Source organism: Podospora anserina, chromosome 7 (assembly GCF_000226545.1).
Source record: "Podospora anserina S mat+ genomic DNA chromosome 7, supercontig 1".
Taxonomy (NCBI): Eukaryota; Fungi; Ascomycota; class Sordariomycetes; order Sordariales; family Podosporaceae; genus Podospora; species Podospora anserina.
In genome coordinates, this window is record NW_001914854.1 from 3,245,734 (window position 1) to 3,270,168 (window position 24,435).

Consider the following 24,435-nt stretch of genomic DNA (forward strand, 5'->3'; position numbering starts at 1 on the left):
TAACCTGGATTTTGTTTCGCCCATCTCAGGACTGAACTTGGCCTTTCTCTTCATCAAATACTTGATTGTCTAAGATATCTCGAAGATCGAGGGCAGCATTGAGATATTGCTGTTGAGGCTACACATCAACCAACCTGACTTACTACATCTACCTACTCAACCAACCTACGATATAGCACCCAAACAAAATGCTCTACACCCCCACCCCAGACACCCTCTACCACCCCCCCCCTCACCACATCGATCCCCTGGGGTACTCCCGCCTGGCAATCATAACCGGCTGCTCCTCCGGCATAGGCCTCGCCACAACGCAACTCTTTCTTTCCCACCAGTTCCAGGTCGTGGGGCTGGACATCGCACCGTTTGACTACGACCTTTTGCGGGTGGAAGACCACGGTAGATTTCATTTTCATCTAGGGGACCTAACCCTCCCAGGACAGATAGAAGAAGGTGTGAGAATTGCTCACCATTTTGGGTATGTCTTCCCCCCCTCCCCCCCCCGTTTCCCCCCTTTGGTGTTATCACTAATGCTTGTTTTAGCGGGAGAGTTGATGTGTTGGTCAATGTAGCCGGCATCCTCGACACCTTCTCCTCAGCCGACACCCTCCTCGATCCAGACTGGGACAACGTCATCGCCGTCAACCTCACCGTCCCCGTGAAAATGATGAGGGCCGTGATTCCTTACCTCAAACAGAGGCCGGAAGGGGGCGTGATTGTCAATGTGGCTAGCACCGCGGGGAGGAGTGGTGCTGTTGCTGGGGTTGCCTACACAGCTTCAAAGCACGGGCTGGTAATCCCCCGCCCTTTTTCCCCCCATTTATATCCCCCCCCCCTTCCCCTACTTCGTTTCCCAACCCAATCAAAACTGACGTGAAGTACCGGGCAGATAGGAGCAACAAAAAACGTCGCCTGGCGCTTCCGCAACGAAAACATCCGCGCCAACGCCGTCCTCCCCGGCTCAGTCGACTCCTCAGTCGGGAACAGGATAACACAAGAACAAAGGGTTGATCTGGAGGGGTACAGAGCTGTCGAGTATGTTCAACCTCATTATCTCATTAAACAAATCGACTGACAGTGACAGACCAGTCCACGCCCTTCAGGCAAACCCCATCGCAGCACTACCACCCATCACCGCCCTCGAGGTCGCCAAGACGATCCTGTTTCTGGTAAGTGATCAGGCGAGGACCATCAACGGGGTTGAGTTGCCTGTTGATCGGGCATGGGGCGTTGTGTAGATGATGCGTATAAATGCGGTTTTTCCTTGGGTTTTGGTTGGTTCCGGCGGTTGTGTTTCTTTTTGTCCCATAGCAAGTTACTTTCCGTAGTCAGCCCAAAAGTTGATTTATTTCTCGAGTACCGCATCTCATCAGAAACTTGAAAGCATTGACATCAGGAGATCGCGATAAGCTAGATACAGGGTAGCCCCATCCCACCCTGACGTAGCGAACAACCCAAAGCCCCACCTGACAGATGCGGGGAAGGTGGGGGAACTCAGCCCTATTCTGACCGTTCCCCCAACTTCTGGTCACCTGAAGATAGATAGATGAATTACTACCAGAACACAATGAGTGACAGGGTCAAAGTAACATTGGCTACAGGTGTCAGTTACTACTGCTACACTAGAAACAAGGTGCCAAGTGACACCGTCATAGGTTCCTCCACAATCTTGCCAGACGTCGCTCAACAATGTCTCTTGTATCTCCACTGAACACAGGGGTAAGACGTAACCATGGGTATCTCCAACGCTGGTTACAGCATCTCATAACTTTTCAGACCAAACAAACGTCCCAATTACAATCTCCTTCTGCAAATGACGAGCCCGTGGCCAGCTCAGGCCACCACTAAGGGAGTCTTCTTAGACCGAAACCCGGGTGGCGCGTTCTCCTCGTCCTCAGAATCGTCGATATTCAAGAGCTGGAAGCGATTGCTGACCGATGATTGCCTCTTTGGCTGAGGAGCTTCCTTGGTCTTCAGAACCATGGGGGCTGGGTAAGGGTGGGCACACTGATCCACGTCGAATTGAATTCTTCTGCCTTTGTACTTCCTGTCCAACATGTTAGCCTCCGCCAGTGAGAATCTGCGTAATGAAACATACATTCGGCTCAGCATGCAGGTGCGAGCATAGATGGCATTGTGCACCGAGTTGAGCTCGATATGACAGTTTCCGCCGATGAACTGTATCATGATCACAACCAGGTTGTGGATATGATCCAAATCTTCGCGAATCACCTCCTCGGTATGTTGACTGGCGTAGTTCATGATGACAAGGTTGCGACTGGCCCCGGCCGAGATTTTGCCCGCCACATGGCCTGGCAGCACAAACTGACGCTCGTTCCACTTGACCTCGACCTGTCCTCATGTTAGCAAAAGTCAACCTACTCAAAAACCAAGTTGCCTACCCTCTTGTTTCTGATATACAAGTCATTACGACGACAATAGTCATAGAATTTCTGAGCATCGGCCGCATGAAGAAACGAGACGGAAGCTGAGCGGTCGTGAGAGCGAAGATACACGTCTAAGAGCTGGCCGCCGCGCACGGAGTTTGTGATATCAGAATGAGTGGTACCCTCGGCGAGATGCACGATTTGAAGGGTACGATGACAGTTGCGCTCGTACTGATGGCGCTTCACTTCCTGAGGTGGTCCTGTGTAGTTTGCGCCAGGAACAGGGGACCCTTCTTCGATTGAGACATCTTCGTCCCCCTCGTCCTCCTCGTCATAGTCTTCTTCATCCCATGTCGAAGCGGTTTGCTGTTGGTACTGGCGATGAGAACGGTGGCAGGGATGGTCGTAGGAATGGCCGTAGGAGTTGCTGTTGGAATCAGTATGCGAATGCGAGTGCGAATAACCGTTTCCATGTTGGTGGGAAGAGGCATGATGACGCTGCGTCGTCGAAGATGAGGAGAGACCAACACCTCCATGGTCCGTAGTAGAGGCGTGTGTATCCTCGTTATTCTCGGATTGGAAAGCCTCATCACCTTGGCTAAGGAGCTGTCAAACCGTTAGCAACCCGCAACTCAAACTCAATGGCTATGGTGGGGACATGGGCTTACAGCTACTGTAGCCTCGTCTACGCCACCACGTAGGAGGTTGCGCTTGAGGTTCTCTGGAAAATAACTTAGCTTGGTTGAACTGATAGATATCGCAATAGATCTCACCATATTTTCTTGCAATGGACTTGAGCTGGTCATATTCAACCTGTGAAACAGACAACGAGTCTGGAGCATTGATGCTCTTGATGCGAGTCAGAATGTTTCTTTCCCTATGTCAAGTGTCGAATTAGTGTGTCGAATTTAACTTACAAGCTGAACCCTAGAAGCGGGAGATGCAGGTCAGCGTTAGGTGACAACGTTGGTGAACGGTTTCCCAAAGAGTCGGGTTCGGGATGTTGCGCAGATAAGGATAAGGCGGTAACAGAGACACAAAACATACCTTTGCAAGAGGAGATCAAGATCGGCACGAGCGATGGTGACCGTGTCAGAAGAGGACGACATTTTGAAGAGAACTCAGAATTCGCAGACTGAGGGTATCGGGAGCTTGTAAAGCGCAGAACCAAAATATTTAAACAAAGTATTGGTTGGTGGAAGCTGCCCGCGCCATGATATGGACCCTGCTGCGAGCTCTTTCCTTTTCATCCAATTCAAAGTGAACTGACTTTCCCACTGGGAGCAGCCTCCAGCTCTCCCCCCAATCGCACGCTTATCTTCACGTGTGCGGTGTGAATGATGCAGCCAGCTGCTTCCCAATTGCTCACCATCTCCGGGCTTAGCGTCAAAGTATCCCGCCATGGCCACCGCTTTTTTGCCTCTCTGTTGTCTTTGGGCCTGCAAATGATGCCATGAGGCTGGCTGGATGTCCCGCCATACGGCTGTCAGTGAGTGAGTGACTTCGGGATGATGAGATGGCAGCCGTGACAGCCAGATCCAGAGGCTGGGGACCAGGCGTTCATGGCTTCATGCAGGTCATTGGAAAAAGATGGGATGACATGGACACTGGCCCATACCTTCCCCTTGAAAACCGTTGGACTGGCTGTGACAGTTTTAAGTGTTTACATGGCACGACTGCAGCCATAATATTTAGACTGACTGGAATGTGTGAACAGCAGGAACAGCATGACTGACAGCTGCAACCACTTGCGCCATCCAGTGCCGTACAGGAGCAGAGGCACAACGATTCCTGATGTTGCCTCTTCACTCCGAAGCCACTGATCCAGCGCTCGGCCATTGCTTGGTCTCAAGTGCGATGTCCGGACGGCGGGGTTTTGGGCGGCGAAGTTTCACCTGAAAAAGACATCTCTATCATGCTGCCGGTACTCGAGCGTTGCACGGCCAACACTTCAACAGCCAACGTGCAGAGAAGAGGTGCGGAGATGCGAGGTCGATGGCCGACAGACCACCGACTGGTCGGTCCCCACAGTTTAAGCATCTGGGCGATGGTGATCGATCTGCGGTGGAAACAGCAAGAAGATATACCGGCATACGCTCAATTGTCACCGGCGAAGGAGAGATCACCTTGGGTATTTATGCGGTTACGTTGTTGAACACAACGATCAGGATATTTTTAGCCGTGCACCTGGACACGAAGCCAGGATACGAAGGAGCATAAAAAAAAAGCCAGGGTTGAGTGGGTAACGCGGTCTCCTGTTCTGTCGACGCCACTTCAGGGCTCCCGCTAAGCCCGATGCTGCAACGCTGTTAATTGGTTGCAGCATCGAGTGGAGTCGCTCGCTCGCCGGCCTGTCGTTGGTCGTGGAATGCACGCAAAGCCTGGAACTCCAACCCTCGACTTTCTCATTCCAGCCGCCTCCCAACTCCATCGTGCCTTGAAAGCGCTGCCTTTTTTTTTTGGCCTGTTCCATCGTTTTCTGTTCCTTGGGCAACCGGAACCGCACACTCGCTTTTCTGAACGCTCGCTACTTTTGTTGTCTAGCTGTCCCAAGTGACGCCTACTCTCGCTGAACCTTCACGCACATACCCTATCTGGCCAACCCTCGTTACTTTTACTCCACGCCCGTTTCGCGCGGGTCTCATTTTCGGCCAAACCGCCAATAGGGGTTACCCGCCGTGGCCCAGCAAGCAAACGCCCCCGTACCACTTTGAGAGAGACACCCGACGTGAACACCGGCACAAACACCACTGCGACCGAGCCTTTTCTCCGACGTTGAACAGACATCTTTACTTTCGCTTCCCTCTTCTCGGTACCTGGTCGACCTGGTCGCCTGCCCCTCGAGCATTTTCAGACGCGATCGATCCGAGTTTGTCAACATGAAGTTTTTGTCGGCCGTTGCCCTCCTGGGCCTCTCCTCTTCAGTCTCCGCGCTCGCATGGCCCGGTTTCTTGCCAGAACTTGACAGTCTGGTGGTAAGGCAGAACAGTGATGGTACGGAACACCCCAATTGCCTCGTCATTACTCGGCTGCGGCTAACAAGGACATGTAGAAACGACCAACTCCCCGAAGCCAACAAACACACCCTCGAGCAATGACAACAACAACGAAGAGGAGGAAGAGAAGACCACAACGGGCCCAGCCACACCACTCAGGACAAACCTCAACACAGCCGGCATTTCGCAATCGGGCAAGGCCACAGGCAGCGCAGCACCGAATGGCACCACTTCCGGGAAGCCCCGCCAAACCGAATTCAATCCACAAGACCCAGCCGGCGCCGTCGTCATGATCACCCCTTCGGTTATGGAAGGCTACCAGCTGTATAAGATTGGCGACTACATCACCTGGGCCTGGAACTACACCAACCTGCAAGGAACTCCCACCGCCATCGACGTGCTCGTTACCAACACCGTAGCCAAGCAGACGTGGACCCTCACCCAGAACATGACGTTTCAGGAGCAAGGAAGTTACACTTGGGACACGGGCGCATACGACCGGACAGCCGTGGCGTCTCCTCTGTTGGTGGAACAGTACACCCTCATCATCCACGATTCTGACTCGGAGCCCACTGGCCCGGCACCTGCGGGCATGCTTGCGCCCTTCAACAGCTTCAAATTCGGATTATACACCCCCAAGGTCTATACCCCCATCAGCGACGGCTGGAAATGCGCCTCTTGCAATGGTGCGGGTGGCATGTCGATTGACAGCAAGGCCGTGGCTGCCGCGGGCGTGATGAGTGTGATCACAGTATTGAGCTTCACGTGGTTCGTGGCTGGGTTTGGTGGGTTGATGTAGATGTGTCTGTAATTGATCTGAAAATGGTTGATTTCGTCACGTCGTACAGTGGGAGGAGCAAAAGAATAAAATGAAAAGGGGGGCGAGATCTACAGTGCTGTAATGTCTTTTCCAAAAGAGGTGAGGAATACTTACGCTTAATATGGGAAGACAGAAAAGTGTAATTTGGTTGGCTGTTTACTTTTTCTGTCTTTGGCACAGAGAATTGGTTCTATTTTTCGGGGCTGGGGGCGTTGGCTAGAAACATGTTTTTCGGTACGCTTGATTTGGTTTCGAAAAAGTCGAAAGCAGAAGCGGCAGAGCGGTTGAGGTATTGACTAAGGGGATGGATTTCTCATTTTCACCTGTATCTGTTTTTTTGGACATCTCACACACATTCATGGCGAGCTTTTTCCGGAAAGATGACGACTTTCATGCATACATACATATATTTCAGGTAGCTTTAATGACGAAGGGTATATCTTGACTTTTCTGTCTTGTTGGTCTTGTTGATATTGCATTATATATACAGCCGCCCCCTTTCCACGGCATTTTGGTATCCATGTGTCGCAGTCTATGTTCATTAGTTGCTATTACATCACATCATTATTCTCGTCCATGTAAACCACCTCCTTCTCACACCATCCTCAAAGCAAACCCACCCCCCCTCTCCTCTTTCTCCCTCCCAGCAAAAATCCCACTAAAGTCCACCGCCCCCAAATCCGCCGCCTTTTGTCCCCTAACCGGCGCATTGGGCGTCTCCCTCTTCCTCCTCCTCTCCTGGCCCGCCTTGCTCGGAAAAGTAGGAAACATGGCCTCCTGCTTCGGCTTGGGGTCCTGCCGGAAATACTCATGCTCCAGCACCTCCCTCGCCGCCGGCCTCCTCTCCGGATCCAGCGCAAGCAACCCATTAAACAACCCCACCCCCGCCGACGTCAAAAGCGGAAACTTTGTCCTTATCCTCGAGTTCGTCGATCCCGGCGTCGGGTTATTCGGCAACCTCAACCCCCTCGCGTTCGGCAGCCTCCGAAACGAAGGCCACGACTCCTCCGAGGGCAGCCCGCACAGCTCAAATATCCGCGTGAGCTCGTCCACCTCGTTCCTCCCCTGCAGAAGCGGCTCCCTGGCCAGAAGCTCCCCAAAGATACACCCCACGCTCCAAATGTCAATCGCGCTGCCATACGTCGTCGCCCCGAGCAACAGCTCCGGGGCACGATACCACAGCGTAACCACCAACTGCGTCAGTTTTGGCGGCGGATCGCCCACATATCTCGACATGCCAAAATCCGCAATCTTTAGCTGGCCCCTGTTATTCAACAACAAATTCGACGTTTTGAGATCCCGGTGAAGGATCCAGTTGTCGTGTAGATACGCCACCCCGGAGCAGAGCTGCAACATCAGCGTCTTGACTTCTGAGGCCAGAAACGGCTCGGGCATGTCCTCGAGGATAGACTTGAGGTCGTGTTCGAGGAACTCGAGGACGAGAAAGATGGATGGTTCCAAGGGGGTGGTCGAGTCGGAAACCACTACTTCCAGCAGGGGGACGATGTTTCTGTGGGAGCTGTTTCGCAGTATTTGAATCTCTCGCAGGCCGGTGACGGGGAGGCCGGAGCGGTCTTTCGGGTCGGTCTTGAGGCGCTTGAGGGCGACGATTTTGGAGGTGGAGAGGCAGCGGGCGCGGGAGACCCAGCCGTACGCGCCTTCCTCGATGTCGTTCAGCTTGTCGTAGTTTTCCACGCTGCGGGAGCGGGAAATGGTTCCGGGGGTGAAGCGGAGGAGGTTGGTGGTGGTTGGTTCTTCTGGGGGGGCTCCGTTGTGTGTTTCTTGTTGTTCGGGGGAGACTCGTCTTCGTTTTGGGGGAGGGCCGTTGGGGCTTTCTTGTGGTTGTGGTTGCGGTGGTTGTTCTTGTTGGGCGGCGGCGGCAGCTTCGCGGGTTTTTCTTTCAGCTTCGAGTTTGCGTGCCTTTTCGGCTTTGAGGCGCTTCTTTTCCTCTTTTTCCCTTTTCAATTGCGCTTCGCGCAGGGCGTCTTCTTCGTCGTCTGCCCAGCGGGACTTGGCTTTGCTTGCCATGGTGATTCACTAATGTCTAGGAGACTGGATCGGGATAAAAATTTGTGTTACTGGAGGCGCTGGATATTGTGTCTTGAATAAAAGAAGTGCTGTTTTCGCTGGGGGGCGTGTTGTCGCGTGGGATTCAAATGCATGCAAGAGCTTCAAGATTCAAAGATTCATGATGCGCTTGGTTTATTTGGACATTTCCTGGTTGGTCAAAGCTTCTTCTCCAAGCAACAACCACAGCTCAACGCCTGGGACCGGACGGCAGATAATAACACGGCCAGCGCAGCTATACCGTTCAAATATCTCTTCATACTTTTTGACGTGATGGGTCAAACGTGTTCCTTTTTTGCTTATTGGTATCTGCATCAAAAAGAGGCATCGAGCAAAAAGATGCGAATAGGGGGCGCTCTTGCCCCTTATTCGGTGCTGAGAAATGACATGATGTCCGTTCGAGGAAGCCGCGAGCGATTGTCTTGGTTATTTTTGGAGGAAAGATCTCATCAATCTTGTTGTCCGAAACATGACTTTCTCCTTTTTTTTTCTTTCTTTTTTTTGTTCTTTTTTTTTTTTTTTCTCTTTTTTTTTTTCCTTTTTTTCCCCACAATATGCCACTCTGGTCTTGCTGTTTTTTCAACAACACCTTCCCCTCCGGAGCGGGAGAGCTTCGGTGCGCCTTCCGAAGCCTCAGAGGATACGAGGCTTGGTCGAGCCTTCAAACTCCCAGAACTATGGAATCTTCTACCCACCTTTCTCTGCTGACAGCTCCAGTGTCTGCATCGTCCATCGTCATCCCAGTGGCATCAGCTTTCTCCCTGCCACTGTTGTACTCCCGGCCTGTCGTTACCATCCCAGGCCTTTGCTTTCTTTTGCTCTATGTTATCATCAGACTCCCTTGCCAGAATGGACAACCTGACTAGCGCCTCATCGGGGAGCTCCATGTCCCCAACGGCTACGGACAAGGAGACCAAGTTGAACCCCAAGTCTCGCGTTTCCATCTTTGCCACGCTTCGTCGCAAGACTTCCCGAATTTTTGTTACCAAAAACACACCTTCACAAACACCAGTGCCCTTTACAGATTATCAACCACAGCAAAGACGACGTTGGTTCAACTCTGTAGGTGGCCGGCACTCTCAACGGCAGAACATTCGGGACCACTTTGAGCGCGACGAAAGGACAGAAACCCCAACTACACCAACTACACCAACACCGTACTCGAACAGAGATGGCCCAACCCCTCCTCACTCGCCCGCCAGGCGGTTGTTGAGGACGACTAGTTCTATGTTTCTCTCGCTCCGTGGCAGGTTTCAACAAGAAAGCCCCGGCAGCCCCGAGAGTCACTATCAGCAAAGGGCTAGCAATGATGATGACAATGGCAGTGACCATGTCACCGGCGTCTGCGATCCAGTCGTACCAAAAGCTCCTGTCCTGGCTTTGCCGGCGGATGTCAAGACCAGAGCAGGTTGGCTAGGCCGCCGAAGCTCTTTTCAACTAGGCGTTCAGAAGGCTGTCCAGGACACGGTCGATAAGAACTTCTCTTTGGACTCTGCTTGTGACACACCTGGTAAGTCTATGCTTTCCTGCACATCACAACGGACATGGCTGACCAGGACCTACCTCCATAGTATCCCTTGGCCCACGAAGCCGTCCGACATTGCCACCGCTTGCTACCATAGCTTCGATGAATTCTTCGCTAGAGGAAGCTTCACGTCTGTATGACACAAAAATCGGTTTGCTGACCAGTGCGAGGGACGGTTGCCTCACTAGTCCAAGCATGTCAACTTGTGCAAACCCGTCGGAGACCCCTCGGGAGTTTTCCTCGGACTCGCCAACTCTTCCCAGCAGTAGCCAGCAAGACTCGGCTCGGACATCGCTGGACACGACGGTGAATGGCAACAGCAACTCGCTGAGCAGCCCCAAGACGTTTTCATCCAATGTCAGCATCCCTTCCCGCCAGCGCCGTATTCTGTCGGATTCTTCCTGGTCGCCAGAGTCACCAGAGGCACCGGTTTGCACCGCCTGCGGAAGCGCCAACCAGTCTCGTCTGATGGAGCGAAGCCTATGCGAGCTCAACCAACTCAGTGATGAAGAATTGGAGGCACTGTTCAGGAACAAACTTGGGGGGTTGTCACTGGTTTCGTTGGCCTCATCGAGGGGACATTGTGGTCCATATGGCAGCGGCAGTAAGGTTGGTGCTGACGAGGCAGCAGAGTTGGAGCTGAACAGAGCAGAGGAGCAAGATGACAAGAATACAACGGCGAGTATCTTGGAAGGGGATTCAAACATGTGTGCGAGCACTCCGAGGCGGTCTCTGCGGGAGGAGCTGTTGCAGGTTGGGGAGGCATCGCAGATTAGCTGGAGTACCTCACAGCAGCTTGAGGGTGAGATGGAGTAATGAAGCAAAGCATGATATCAGAGTAATGGTACGACAAAAGCGGTTTGGTAGTCAGATTGGAGTTGGAGTTTAACGGTTGGTGGTCTTATTGGTGCTGCTCTTGGGAACATTGAAAGGAAGAGAGTAGCTTGCAAGGCCGAAAGGCAAGATATAGTGTTTAGGCAGAAGTTATACAAACAGTTGGTCAGCCTTTAGTTTTGTGACCTGTGTTGTTGGTTAATGCACCTGGGAGACAAAAAGATGTTTCTCATGCCCAAATGAAAACAAAAAGAAATGGTCAAAAGGATTGGAGGAACTCTTTCAAGAGACCCTTATGATACTGACTTTGACCGACCCAGGGATCGAACCTGGCACCTTTTGTGTGTGAGACAAACGTGATAACCACTACACCAGCCGGCCTCGGATGAAGATGGCAGTTGCTGGTGTGATTTATAATGGAGATGCATGACGGTATGGAGTTGCGGGGACCGCGGAGGAGCTTCAGCAATTCCATGGCGAATGGAGACAGAAATAGGAGGGCCCCACCCTGTCAATATTGCGACCCCCCTAATTCCCCTGAATCGACCGATGCGAGTTTCGGTTTTTTTTTATCACAGTGTCAACAAAGCCCCGTCGCTGAGGAAATGGCTTTTCTCCATCTGACCCCTTTTTCTGCCCACACCAGGAAGACAAAAGAATTCTTCTCCCTTGACGCTAGAAGGCCGGCAAGAGGGGTGGAATGCGACCGTACAGTTACCAAACTACAAAAGATAGAAGCGATCTCCAAGCCCAATGATGGACGCTGGACGCTGGTGGAGGGGCATTCCCGGCGGGAGCGACTGCTAAGCAACCAATGGGCTTGCAAGGAGCAGGGAGTGGACGGACCACCTTCTCCCAGGGAACACCGCCTCGGGCGCCTCAGACCGCGCTAATCTTGGACCCGTGCACGGTGTGCATAGGCCTGGCTGCCTTTTCGTTAGCAACCTGGGGGAGGAGGGGGGTGATTTATCTCAGCTTCAACAGGGCCGATCTTCCATTCATTAACCTAAGAGCATTTCAACGAGCGACGACTTCTTGTGAACGGGAAGAGAAAGGAAAAAAAGTCACACTTAACTACTCTCACAACTTTTACACACACACACACACACCACCACCCGTCTCTCTTCGTTCTTCTTGTAATTCCTTTTCTTTCTTTCAATATCCCCTCTCTCTTTTTTTTGGTCAACAGCAAGAGCAAATAGCAATTCCAGATGGCTGGCCGTTTCGTGCGCGCGTCGAAATATCGTAAGCTTTTGAACCCACCTCCCCTACCTACCGAGAGAGAGAGAGAGAGACCGACCGACCGACCGACTACTCCGACGAGCAGCTTGTCGCATTGCGCAATCACCGAGCCTCATCAGTCGCGTGCTCTGGTGTTTTTGGGCAGTTCCCGACGCCAGCGCATGCGATTGCGACTGAAAGAGTGTTGTAGTAAGAGGAAGGATAATACTGACAGGCCGTTTGCGTTCTTTTTGTTTTAGGACACGTCTTTGGCAAGCCCACCAAGAAGGAGTTTTGTTATGACAACCTTCACATCAGCCGCAATGCTTGGGACACCAACTTGCTCAAGGTAGGTGTTGCTGCCCGAGAAAGAAACGGAGTGGTGAAGCTCACCAATGTTGGTTTTCTGGCTAGGTCAACCCCGAGTACATCTCCGTGAACTGGGAGTCGAGTGGTGGTGGTGCTTTCGCTGTCATCCCCGTAAACGAGCGCGGCAAGCTCCCCGACCAAATACCGCTGTTCCGTGGACACACTGCTGCTGTGTTGGATACCGACTGGTGCGCATAATATCCTTGGAGTGTTGGGGGTTCGAAAGGAGATGGTCTGACTTGCGACTAGGAACCCGTTCAACGATCGCATCATTGCCTCGGCCTCGGATGACGGCAAGGTGTTCATCTGGGAGGTGCCGCAAGGGTTCACACTCCATACCGATGCGGAAGAGATTGTTGATGTAGCTCCTGTTAGCAAGCTGGGTGGACATTCCAGGTAGGGAGTGGTGCTTTGGCTGCTTGTCGAAAGGGGCTGCGAGGCTGATTGGTTTCCAGGAAAGTTGGACATGTTCTCTTCAACCCGGCCGCCGAGAACATCCTGGCCTCTTCTTCCGGCGATCAGACTATTAAGCTGTGGGATATCGGTACCGGGCAGGCTGGTCACACTCTGAAGCACCCCGAGATTGTGCAGAGCTTGTCGTGGAGCGCTAATGGCGCCATGTTGGTGACTACCTCGAGAGACAAGAAGCTCCGCGTCTGGGATGTCAGGCAGGAGAAGCCGGTCCACGAGCACCCCGGCCACGAGGGTGCCAAAAACAGCCGCGCTGTGTGGCTCGGCGAGCACAACCGCATTGCCACTACCGGCTTTTCGAGGATGAGTGAGCGGCAAATCGCTCTCTGGGAACCTGGTCGCGCGCAACCCATTGGCGGCTTCACTTCTCTCGACTCCATTTCTGGCGTTTGCATGCCCTTCTGGGACGACGGATCCAACTGCCTTTATCTCGCTGGCAAGGGTGACGGCAACATTCGCTACTTTGAGTATCAGAACGACAAGTTCGAGTTCCTCGCCGAGTACAAGTCTGGTGATCCCCAGCGTGGTGTCGCTTTTGTTCCTCGTCGCGGTATCAACGTTAGTCGCTTTTTTGTTCTTCTTTTCTTTCGGCAACAGATTCTCTAACAGACAACAGGTTCACGAGAACGAGGTTATGAGAGGTTACAAGACGGTCAACGATACCTACATTGAGCCCATCTCTTTCACCGTGCCTCGTCGCGCCGAGACCTTCCAATCCGACATTTTCCCTCCCGCTACCGGTGTCAAGCCCGCCATGACTGCCAAGGAGTGGTTCGACGGCAAGGAGGGTCTTCCCAACAAGATCGACTTGGAAAGCATCTATGACGGCAATGCTCCTGTGGAGGTCGCTTCCGACTACAAGCCTCCTGTTGCGATTCCGGCTCCCGCCCCGGCTCCCGCCCCGGCCACCGCGCCTGTTGCCTCGCCCAAGAAGGAGCCCGAGCCGGCTCCTGTCGCCCGCGCCCCTGCTCCTTCGGTTGCTGACCAAAAGACCTCCATCTCGGCCATGGCCAACAAGTTCCAGGACGATGAAGAGTCTGGCAATGATTCCGAGGTCTCGAGCTTCGAGGAGATCTCGCGTCCTGCTCAGCGCCAGAGCATCATCATCAAGTCACCGAACAAGCCGTTCCCGATCGCGACTACTCCCCCTCCCGGCACCAAGCACTCTCCTAGTCAGGTGTCCCCTGTCAGATCCCCCGGCAATGTAACACCTTCTGTGAAGCATACCCCTACTCCCTCGGCAGCTACCGCCGCTGCTGCGGCTGCGGCGGCCACGCCCTCTGGGACTCCTATCGAAGTGTCTCTGGAGCAGATCAAGCACCTCTTGGTCCAGCAGGCCGTCATCATCAGCTCCCAGAGCGAGAAGATCACCTCCCAGACCAACGTCATCAACCGCCTTGCCAGCGACGTCGAGACCCTGAAGAAGCGGGTCGAGGCCGGGTCGCAAGAGCAGAGCGAGCGGATCCGGCTTCTGGAGCTAGAGTTGGAAGAGGCCCGATCTTGAAGGGTGAACTTTTTGACCGACCTCGAGTTGAAAAGATTGGCGTTGGATCTTTTTTTGGTTTTGCTTCTGGGAAGCGAATTTCACACACACAGAACAATGCATGTGAGATGTATGTCATTACGAGCGATATGGGTTGTTTGAGTTTTTTTTTCTCTTTATTAAAGACTAATTTGGGGGGGGGGGGAGAGGAAGGACTGGAGGGATTTTTTCTTTCCTGTGTTTTTCTGTTTGTGAAGACATGGTCGGATGGAAAAAAAGAGAAAAGTCCTGGTCTATCTCTGGCTTTTTTGATTTGATTTGGGTTGTTTTGCAAAGTCTTTTTAGCGAAGAATAGGGGAGGGAGGTGTTTGTTTGGAAGAAGACTACTGGGGGGGAGGAGGGGAGGGCAAGCAAGCAGGCAAAGCGAAGCAAAAAAAAAATCAAATACCCATGATTTTTTTCATTATTTTTCTTGTTATGCGTATATGTACATTTAATGTCCCCGTCTCTGAGACATGACAAGATCAATAAAGGGTTGTTTTTTTATAACTTTTGTACTCTATTCTGAGTTATGACTAAGTGTTGAAGTGTGAATTACATATTGAATCTTTGTCTTGTCCTCTCCTTTGTTTAACATGTGAAGGTGTCGTCTATCGGCAACAAGAGCAGGTATTGTAAAAGTTGATGTCATCGTCGTCATCGAACTCGATCTCATCCAAGATCTCTTGTGTAGTCTTTTGCTTTGCTTGTTGTTGCTGCTGTTCCGCTTCCCTTTTGCGCCCCATGACAAAAGCGTCGATATCCAACTGCTTCAGCTCCTCCTCCTCCTCCTCCTCGTCCCCTTTTGTCTCCTCCAGCAACCCCCTCAGTTCCTCCACCCTCGTGTTGTCCACCTTCCCCTCTGTTACCAACCCCTCCAGCACTTTCAAATCCTGCTCTGCCCCCTCCCTTTCCATCGACGTCAACTTTCTCCTTTGCGTTTCCAACCCCTCCCTCGCTTTCGGTTCCGTCTTCCACTCCCCCCCCTCACTCCCATTCTGATACCCCACCCCCCCTCCCCTCCGAACGACAACCACCTCGTGCACATGTCCCGGGTGCTCGTCAACCCACCCCGCGCCAGTAACGCACCCGCCAAAACTCTCATCATGAACACCCCTCGGCGTCAACCTCGGCGGCAACCCCCTGCTCATACTCTCCGGTAACCCCCGATAAAACCTAACCAACACCCCCAACCTCGAGAGGACCTTTGGCACGGCGAGGATGACTACCTTGACTGTGTACCCAGCCCCACTGAAAATTTTGACTATATCCTCAAAATCTCCCGGATGTCGACACGCGCTCTCGACCAAGACCGGGATCTGCGCTTCGGCGGCGGCGGAGCAAGCCATTGATAGCCAGACTCTGGCGGAGGGGGAGGCGAGGGCGGAGGCGAGGGCGGGATGGAGGGTTAGGCAGGGGGTGTAGAAGGGGTGGTGGGTTTTGTAGGTGTCTGCTATCAGGTGGCAGGGGGGACGATTGGGGGAGGGGGATAGGGAGGAGGATAGGGAGGAGGATAGGAGGGGGGCGAGGCGGGTTTTGCCTGAGCCGGTTTGGCCGAGGAGGATTATCGCTGTTGGTTTTGGGGAAGAGGGTAAAGGGGTGGGGGGGATGAAGGGGGTTATTTCTAAGGGGAGGATGGAGGTGGTGAAGATCTGGGATTGTTGTTCGGGGGTGAGGTGCCAGTGGGGGGGGAGGGAGGGTTGTTGAGGGTTGTTGTTGTTGATGTTGGAGGAGGAGGTGGAGGAGGAGGAGGAGGGCATTTTGAGGGTGATAGGTGGCGGTTGATGAGGTGAAATGGAGATGGATGCCCGGGGGGGAAGGATGAGGTGAATTCGGAGATGCTGAGCTGCGGATCACTCAGAGGTTCATGTGCTATTGTTTGGCGGGTGGGTGAACGGTCAAAGACTTTCAAGAAAAAAAAAACCTCACGATAACACAGAAGGAAAGTTTAGTTTATATATGTATACCACCTACACAGATACAACCCAGCTTTACGTAAGGCACCGCCGAACCGTGGGGCGAATCACAAAATGTCTTGGCTGGAGGTGCGAGAGAGAGACAATGTGGGAGTTAGGGAGGGGCAGAACCTGAGTTCGGTGCCCACTTTGAACGATCACGACATCTCGCTCTCTGGTGTAACAACCCGGAAGGATTTCTCTTCTACTATTATTCCAAAGCCAGACACCTCAACTTACAGAATCATCTCAGTATCAAAACAAGAAAGTTCATTGGCATGCCTTGGAAGTTAGAGAGTAATGAGTGTCAACTTAAAGCGAAGATAGCATCGAGATGATGGCTAGGCTTCAAATGATAACCCAACAACGGCAAATGCACTTGGACAGCTATTTTCGTAACGATTTTTTAATTTTCATTTTGTCGACTCGTCTACTAACTCCACCTCTTTCCCGCCCATTAGCTATTAAGTCATCTCCCAAGAGACATATTCTATATCCCCCTCCCATAGGATCGTCCAAACCTTCCTCCATGGGCCACATATCTATCTTGCAATCTTTCACAAAGCGCACATGAGTAATCACGCAAGGAAAACATCGAGAAGAAAGTCTAAAGCAATATTTCGATTGATGCCCCCAACACCACACAACCTAGCAAATCAACAAGATGGGGTAGAAGAGTAAGAAGATGACAGCAACAGCACTCAACGAGCAACAAATACACCTGTGTGCATAAATCTGAAAATATAAAATCTGTCGGTGAGGTAACAAACCCCAAATAACAACCAGAGCGAAATCAAGAGAACAGCACAAGGAAAATAGCAGCAGACATAAGAGACGAATCCAAGTAGAAAAAAAAAAGAGACGAGTTTAACCCTCGGCAACAGCAACTACCAGATATAGAAACAAGAAGAGAGTAAGAAACTATTTCCCCTCCCACTCTCTATCTTCCTTTGCCGGCCAGCGAAACACCCATCCGCTTTTCCATCATCCCTGCCATATTTAACCTCCATCCGTTCATCTTCGTCGTCAAGTCACCTTCCCAGCCCTTCCCCCTCCCAACAACAGAAAACCCTTGCCAGCCAACCTTGCCCTCAAACTCTGCCAGCAGTGATGTGTCGTAAGAGTGAAGAACAGTCCCCAAGGGACACGAGAAGCCAAGTCGAGACCTTGGAATGACCCGTAAACAACGAAGAAAGTCAAAGGAGTACGACGATGGTGATGAACAAAACGACTTTTGATAAGGCATCGTACCAATACTCAACATGAAAAAAGAAGGGTGATGTCGAGAAGAAAAAACGCCTGGAAAAGCAAATAAGCTGTTGACAAAAAACCGGGTGCTTGCCCTCCTCCTATGTCCGTAACTCCGTTGGTAAAAAAGAAGATCTCATTCCCTTCTTCGTGGCGGATTGTTGTCTTCTCCCCGATGACGAGAAGACTCTATTTGAGGTATCACAAACTTTTGGTGAAAAAAAAAAAACCGTTTTGAAGGCCCCCGTCGCAAATGCAAATGAACTAACCGCCGAGTCTATGCATACTCTTCATGAATGCGAGACTGATGCAATGAAAAGACCCTTTACTCCTTCTTGTCCGAGGTGACAGTCGAGTCGAGCGACGCCTTGGGGAGAGCGGGCGACGCGTGCGCTGATGGAGGCGAACCGGGGTGATCAGCCTCAGCAAGAAGTCTGCAAATACATGTGGTCAGTTATGGTCCATATACGGCGAGTTAAAGAAGCGAGTAAAAACTTACGCAAATGCATTGGCGTGGCCAACCGAGTCGCGCTGCGAAACTGGGGGTGTCCCGGTGCGTGAGGAGACACCGGAATCCTCTCCGGTACGCCCAAAAGCACCACCGGGTCCTCCCATGCGTCTACCGCTATTGCTTCTAGAGTTGAACATCGAGGTCGGGCCGAATGAAGCCATGTTCTGGCTGGAGCTGCGGTTGGATGAGCCCTTCAGACGACGGAGATCGTCGCTAGCCACCGTGTTGGGAGCCGCATTAGCGTACGAGAAGTTTCTCGAATCTTGACGACCACCCATGGGGCGACCACCAGGGGCACCGCGCTGGTTGGTGCGGGCATTTTCCGCTGCCTTTTGCGCAGCAGCAGCTTCGGCCTGCGAAATTGTTAGCAACATAGTCTCGAACACGAAAGGGAGATGCACGGCTTACCTCGGCGCGGACTTCCTCAAGGGTCTTGGGGCCCTTGTTCTGCTCCTTGGAGTGCCAGCCACTGCGGCGCAAGTCCACAATGTCCATGAGCATGAACTTGAGACGACTGGGAAGAGTCGGCAGATTCATCATGGAATCGATGCGCTGGAAATAGGCATCCATCATAGGTCGGCCCTTCTCAGTGCTATCCAGAGTGCCACCAATCGTTCTGAGCAGCTTGGTGAGAGATTCAATCTCGGCTTCATCAGGGAGATCCTGGTACTCGAGCAACTTGCGAACACACTCGTGCATGATGCGCTCTGTCAGCATACCCAGCTTGAAGAGCTCACCAATGAACTGGACGAGACCAAGACCGCGACGCTTGGCAGCCGCAGCAATGTAGTATTCGTCTGAGAGCATGGCCGCCTCGGCAGTCTTCTTCTCATCGCCCTCCTTGACCTCAGGAGGAGGAGGCAGGTTAGACTTCCATCCTCGCTCGAACTCAGTCTGGCAGCGGTTGAGGAGATATTTGCGGAAAAGGGGACCACCGCTGATAACGTTGCCCTGCTTGTCCGTGACAGTCTCATCGCGGATCTCGGGGCTCATCGACTCGAGCATGCGCTTGCAGAACTTGGCATACATGGAGGCCCAGTGGGCTTCGTCTGTCGCCTTCTCGAAGGTGAGCTGAATGACTTGGCGAAGTGTCCGACCGTCCTGCTCGTTCTTGGATTGCGCGGCGATGGTGAGGATTTGATCGGCAATCTTGTCGAATTTCTCAGGAGTCATCTTGTTCAGGGCAGCCTTGACCTTGCGCTGCACCATTTCGGGATCCATGTGGCCATTTTGAGCCACGGCGGTCGGGTCTTGAGGCTTGTTGATGCTGGTCGGTTTCCAACCCATCGCCGAGACTTGAATGGGCTTGAGCTCCATGCCTGCAGTAAGGGGCATAGTCTTCGCAGCTTGGGCCTCGGCCTTTGCGTTGTTAAAGTTCCCTTCTCTCTTGCTGCCTCCGCGTCTGCTACCGGTGCGGGGAGAGGGCAAGCCTCCAGCAGCTGAAGGGTTCCGGCTCATGCTCGTAGGGAAACCACCACGGCCAAAGCCGCCCATAGTGCCCATGGGGGGTCTTCCTCCCAGACTGCCTTGTGACATGGCAAACCGTTGCTCCGAGGTCGTACCAGGAGGAAGTGGTTTGGCGCCAAACTGGCCCATGGCTCCGCCTGAAGGGAAAGCGGACGACGCACCAGCGCGGGAACCTTGACGGCCGGAGCCGCCACCCGGGGTGCGGGCCGAGGCCGAACGATCCGAGTCGCCAATCAAAGTCTTGACCTGTTGGTGGAACTCCATAGAAGGCTGCTCAGTGAACACCTGCTTGAATTGCAGCAAAAAAGCAGCGTCGTATTTGAAGACCTTGCCCTTCTTTGACACCGCAGCGTTGAGAGCAGGATTGGGTGAGCGGACACCCTCGGGATAAATGTCCAACTTCACGCCTGGGAGGAAGCGGGCGGAACGAAGGGACTGCAGCGCGGCACTTGGCTGAGGGGCCTCGACCTGGGCAGTCTTGAGGGGCGCCAGGTTCAGAGCGGCAGGCTTGCCCTTGGGTTTGTCTGCGCCAGTCTTGATGGCTGGGGGAGCCGCGGCAGCTGGCTTTTCGCTGATGGCAAGCTCCTTCAAGTCCTTGCTGAGCAATTCGGCCACACTGGAGGAGCCGCCCTTGGCCCGCTCCTGCTCCCTCCGCTCCTCTAGGATCTCCATCTCGCGTTCCTTGGCTCTGAGAGCTTCTGGGCTATTCTCAGCCGCCTTTTTGGCTTCTTCAAGGGCCTTCTGGGCTGCCTTTTCGGCTTCCTTCTTGGCGGTGATCGCGGCCTGTTCGGCTTCACGCTTCGCATCCTCTTCCTCCATCTCCCGAATCATGCGCTCCATGTATTCCTCCTCAGTCTCCTTCTTCTCCTCCTCCGTTGCTGGCTTCTTGGCAGCCCCTGCCTCGGCTTCAGCCTGAGCCTTGGCTTCGGCTTCCGCCTTCTTCTTTTCCTCAGCCTCTTCGGCAGCCTTCTTCTCAGCGGCGAGGCGCTCCTCCTCGGCGGCCTTTTCGGCAGCAGCCTTTTCGGCTTCCGCCTTCTTCTCCTCAGCAGCCTTTTGCTCCTCAGCAGCCTTTTGCTCCTCAGCAGCCTTTTGCTCCTCAGCAGCCTTCTTCTCGGCGGCAGCTTTAGCCTCGGCCTCAGCAGCAGCTTGTTCAGCGGCGGCCTTGTCCGCAGCAGCCTTGGCAGCAGCTTCGTCGTCCTTTGCCTTGGACTCGGCAGGCGTGATGGTGGAACCCATTACCTTGTTCTTGAACTCATTTCTAACCTGCTCGATTGTCTTGCTAGAGGCGCTTTCATTGCGCACGTGGGATGGAGTCGCCGACTTGGGGGGCGGAGTTGGGGTGGAAGCGATTACGGGAGGCGTCTTAGACTGCTGCGTAACCGGTGGGGCGGGAGAGGGAGGAGCCTTTATAGAGTTGATGTCGAGAACATTACCGTTGGGGTCCTTGATTACAATGCCACCCTTCTTGGGACGAGCAAATGTCGAGCTGACAATCGCAGGCGCAACGGCGGCTCGTGGCTGGGGGGTGCCTTGGGTCGAGGGAGGAGCTGGGGCAGGGCCAGTGCTCGAGGCTGGACGATCTGAAATCTGTGAAGCATTACGGGACATAGGAGGGGCACCCGAAGGGGGCTGGTAGGGCGCTTGTGGCACAAAGTTTGGCTGTCCTGGGTTGAAGCCACCGGCCGGAGGGAGGTATGGGCTACCCTGGCCCATGTATGGCTGGAAAGGAGGAGCCCGATAGGGATCCATGTACGGCGCGCTCATCTGTAGTTTGGTTTCGGTTAGCAGCCTTTCAAAATTACGGCTTTCTGGTGATAAGTCGATGGGCCCCATGAACGGAGGACCCAGCATGGGCGCCCCGCGCCTGGGATCAAAGCTGTATGGGGCAAGCGGGCCATCCGAATACTCGGGCGGTGGGAGGCCGCCGTTGAACTCCTGATGGAAACCGACTCCTTGTTCCCACACCTTGCTCTGACGTCGAGACTTCTGGGAGAGCTCGAGGGCTTTCTGTTTCTGGGGAGCGCCATTGGGACCACGCATCTGCTGGGAAGCCTTGTCCGCCTCTCGGCGAGCTTGCTTCTTGTTTTTGTGCGGCTTGAATGAGGAAGAAGAAGTAGAAGAAGAGGGGGGGTTTGTGGGAATGAAGGGGGACTTTACTGGTTGTTGATACATGTTCATGGCGGGCGGGTAATAGTTGGGCGGAACAGGTTGCATAGTGTTCGGCTGCATTACTGGAGTTCCGTGGGCCATGGTGGGAGTGCCAGCAGGGCTAGCACGATGAGGTTGGGGAGAGGCAGGGTAGCCGCCCCGGTACGCAGGCATTCCACGACCGGCATGTCCAGCGTTGGGACCAGAGAAGTTCCGGTTGTTTGGGGGAAACCCCATGTTGGGGTTGTTGAAGTTATGGCCGTGGCTGAAGCTGCCACGTCCACCGCGACCACCTTGGAAGTTGCCACGACCGTGACCAGGGCCGCCGTGCTCACCATGGGCCGAAGCCTGGGAGTCTCGTCGAACATGCGGGCTCTGAGCCATAGCGGCACCGTGCTGCTTCATGTGACGCTGAGAGGGACCGGTAAGCAAGGGACTGCGGGAATAATCAGACATGTTCAGATATGTACTCACATCAGCGTCGCCGGGGAAGCTGCCAAAGACAGGACCCTGAGCTGGGGCACCAGCGCGTTGGGCAAGCCCACCACCACTCTGGTGGCTCTGGGGAATGGGCGATGGGGAGTGAGCAGGAGACGCCACTCTTGGGTTGGCACCACCCGGAATCGGGATAGGTGTCGCTCCAGCTGGCTGGGGAGTGCTGTGAGCAATGGCTGGCGACTCAAAGCCGAACTTGGGGATCGGGCCACCGACGGGACCACCGTTGGCAAGATGGCCGGCCGGGGCGTTAGCACTGATGGTGACAGAGGGCTTCCGGGTGTGATCAGCAACACTGCCGTTGGCAATGGTGGTTCCGCGAGCGACAGGCATGGCGGGGGTAATGTTCTGTCTGCCGTTCACCGGCTGGACATTTGCGGACTTTCCATTAGGAGGGACAGTCGAGCCAGCCACCACGGGCGGGTGAGAACCCGTCGCAATCAACGGGGTTGAGGTCGGCTTCTTGTTCGCACCGGCTGCGGAAGCATACGACGGGGCAGCTACGGGAGCGGTGTTGGAAGTAGCCGGCGTTTGGTTGGATTGACTCGCAGTAGAAGTCATTAAGAAATCGGTTGCTCGAAAGCTCTGTTCTTCTCGAGGTGCGCGGTTTGTTGTATCGGGTTGATTGCGGGGGAGGAGTGGTGGTGTGAGACTAGGGTCGAGATATCAAATCCGACGACGTTTGCTGCTGCGCAGAAGACGAAAAAAAAGTCCCAGCGAAAAAGAAAAAACCAGTCGCTCCAAAAGTCAGATAGACAGTGTGGAGTTGCCGTTGGCTTAAAGTTGCGTGCAGTCGCTTTCACACTCGAAGAGTCGGGTGGTTGGGCGTGCAGGGCAAGGCAAACTCTATCGTGAAAGAGTGTGGTGGTGGGAAGTGGGAGGTGGGTTGTCGCAACCGAAAAAGTTCGAGGCGACAAGAGAGCGACTTTGCCGGATCTGCTGGAGAGAGCCCACAACAAACTGTCTTGGGAGGGGGGTAAGGTATTACCTCTGCTCTGCTCTGTCAGGTCTGAGAGAGGGGCAGGGTGAGGTGGGTCGTAAATCTCTGCTTCTCGGGTGGAGAATATGAGAGAAGACGTGAATGGAGGTGCCCGTCAGTGAGAGACGTTTTCCTCCTCGAAATCCACAAGATGGTTGTGAAAAAGTGGTGGTGGAAAATCGAAAAAGAGGGAAAAATTTGGGCACTGCAGCAGCTGCTTTGATGGTTGGTGAGGCGAGGGAAGGGGGGCCCTTGCCCACGCATCTCTCGCCGCACCAAAAAGTTAAATCAAGCCGCCGCAAGTACCTGCCTGCCTGTGATTTGCTCCCCGTGGTACCTCTGCCCCACTTATGTCCACGTCCTAAAGCTTGGACCAGGTGAGTCTGCCACTCACTTAACGCTGACAACCTGCTGCTTCGTTGAGTGGATTCACTGATAAGTGCTATTCTCTAGGCCTCTAGGTATGCCAGACTCTCGGGTTGGCTATGAGCTTTCAGATATTGGCATGTGCATGAGGCTGAAGTTGCGAGCAAACCTTGAAAGTCACCTCAACCACGCCAGTGACATCAAAGGCTGTCAAGCTATGGACGACGGGAGCCCTGCCCTAGGCACTGGCACAAGCACCGCCGGCTCACTGCTCACTGTGAAATTATCCCGACACCTCATGGCAGCGCAGTGTGGTGCAAACAACACATCTGGGCAGGAACATGTGCTCATCTTTGTTTTTCTGTCCATCCATACCCCAGTGAGGATTGTGAACAAACATTCATTTCAGGTACACAATAGCAGACCATCGCGGGGTGCCCTAAAGAAAGTTGATGGGTCTGGATGCCATAGGTCCCCAGGCACTTCGACTAGAAAGTCCTATTGTCCCTGGGTTCTTTCCTATTGTCCCGACTCTCTTTGAGGCATCACACTCGCCTTGACAACCTTTCACCAAGGGCATACTGGTCTGTTCCTATCGGCAGAACCCAGGGTTTTGGATCATCTTCTGTCAAGAGAATGGAGGTGTCGTTGTGTTCATACATGAATATTCATCAAGTATCTAAGTGTACTTGTATAGTCCCCTTCCCCAGATAAACCCCCCACTATGACCCCTGCCCTCTTTACACTTTAAGATTCGAGACCACCCACCACTGACTCCCGATGACTGGCTTTGACTCCTTCATCCCATGTTCCCTCTCTTGCATGATCTTTTGCATGCATGAGCCCTGAAAGGCTCTCATCGCCCGGGTGACCTAGAACTCGGTTCAAGTCGGTCAGTCGGGATGGCGGCGAATCGGTCGCTGCCAGCGTGCCAGCGTATTGCTGGAGAAGCCAACAGAGCCGCCGCTCCACAACTGGGCAGCCGGGGGCATACGGGGTATGGCATCACAGTGAGGGGTTGCAGGAATGGAGATGAAGGCAAGCCATCGATGGACCT

The 24,435-nt window shown here is 53.6% G+C and overlaps 8 protein-coding genes across 8 annotated transcripts, besides 1 other annotated feature; 4 read left to right on the forward strand and 4 right to left on the reverse strand.

Moving 5' to 3' along the window:
* Window positions 1-188: 188 nt before the first annotated feature.
* On the forward strand, window positions 189-1,235 carry PODANS_7_11115 (uncharacterized protein; the record flags this gene model as incomplete). The annotated part of the gene is made up of 4 exons (XM_001908446.1): window positions 189-475; window positions 541-790; window positions 887-1,032; window positions 1,076-1,235. The coding sequence occupies 4 exons, from the start codon at window positions 189-191 to the stop codon at window positions 1,233-1,235; spliced, it is 843 nt and encodes a 280-aa protein (XP_001908481.1).
* Window positions 1,236-1,830: 595 nt separating this feature from the next.
* On the reverse strand, window positions 1,831-3,493 carry PODANS_7_11120 (uncharacterized protein; the record flags this gene model as incomplete). The annotated part of the gene is made up of 5 exons (XM_001908447.1): window positions 1,831-2,328; window positions 2,400-2,990; window positions 3,053-3,105; window positions 3,158-3,231; window positions 3,423-3,493. The coding sequence occupies 5 exons, from the start codon at window positions 3,491-3,493 to the stop codon at window positions 1,831-1,833; spliced, it is 1,287 nt and encodes a 428-aa protein (XP_001908482.1).
* Window positions 3,494-5,263: 1,770 nt separating this feature from the next.
* On the forward strand, window positions 5,264-6,179 carry PODANS_7_11130 (uncharacterized protein; the record flags this gene model as incomplete). The annotated part of the gene is made up of 2 exons (XM_001908448.1): window positions 5,264-5,378; window positions 5,437-6,179. The coding sequence occupies 2 exons, from the start codon at window positions 5,264-5,266 to the stop codon at window positions 6,177-6,179; spliced, it is 858 nt and encodes a 285-aa protein (XP_001908483.1).
* Window positions 6,180-6,794: 615 nt separating this feature from the next.
* On the reverse strand, window positions 6,795-8,228 carry PODANS_7_11140 (uncharacterized protein; the record flags this gene model as incomplete). The annotated part of the gene is made up of 1 exon (XM_001908449.1): window positions 6,795-8,228. The coding sequence occupies one exon, from the start codon at window positions 8,226-8,228 to the stop codon at window positions 6,795-6,797; it is 1,434 nt and encodes a 477-aa protein (XP_001908484.1).
* An 861-nt stretch (window positions 8,229-9,089) lies between these two features.
* On the forward strand, window positions 9,090-10,608 carry PODANS_7_11145 (uncharacterized protein; the record flags this gene model as incomplete). Its single annotated transcript, XM_001908450.1, has 2 exons — window positions 9,090-9,777; window positions 9,839-10,608. 2 exons carry the CDS (start codon window positions 9,090-9,092, stop codon window positions 10,606-10,608), a joined length of 1,458 nt encoding a protein of 485 aa, XP_001908485.1.
* Window positions 10,609-10,934: 326 nt separating this feature from the next.
* Window positions 10,935-11,007, reverse strand: a tRNA (tRNA-Val).
* A 1,072-nt stretch (window positions 11,008-12,079) lies between these two features.
* PODANS_7_11150 (uncharacterized protein) lies at window positions 12,080-14,191 on the forward strand (the record flags this gene model as incomplete). Its single annotated transcript, XM_001908451.1, has 5 exons — window positions 12,080-12,196; window positions 12,262-12,404; window positions 12,466-12,612; window positions 12,672-13,245; window positions 13,304-14,191. Coding segments are annotated over 5 exons (1,869 nt in total), but the record flags the coding sequence as incomplete, so codon positions are not given.
* A 629-nt stretch (window positions 14,192-14,820) lies between these two features.
* PODANS_7_11160 (uncharacterized protein) lies at window positions 14,821-15,969 on the reverse strand (the record flags this gene model as incomplete). Its single annotated transcript, XM_001908452.1, has 1 exon — window positions 14,821-15,969. One exon carries the CDS (start codon window positions 15,967-15,969, stop codon window positions 14,821-14,823), a length of 1,149 nt encoding a protein of 382 aa, XP_001908487.1.
* A 1,768-nt stretch (window positions 15,970-17,737) lies between these two features.
* On the reverse strand, window positions 17,738-22,594 carry PODANS_7_11170 (uncharacterized protein; the record flags this gene model as incomplete). Its single annotated transcript, XM_001908453.1, has 3 exons — window positions 17,738-17,846; window positions 17,912-18,276; window positions 18,332-22,594. 3 exons carry the CDS (start codon window positions 22,592-22,594, stop codon window positions 17,738-17,740), a joined length of 4,737 nt encoding a protein of 1,578 aa, XP_001908488.1.
* Between the last annotated feature and the right edge of the window lie 1,841 nt (window positions 22,595-24,435).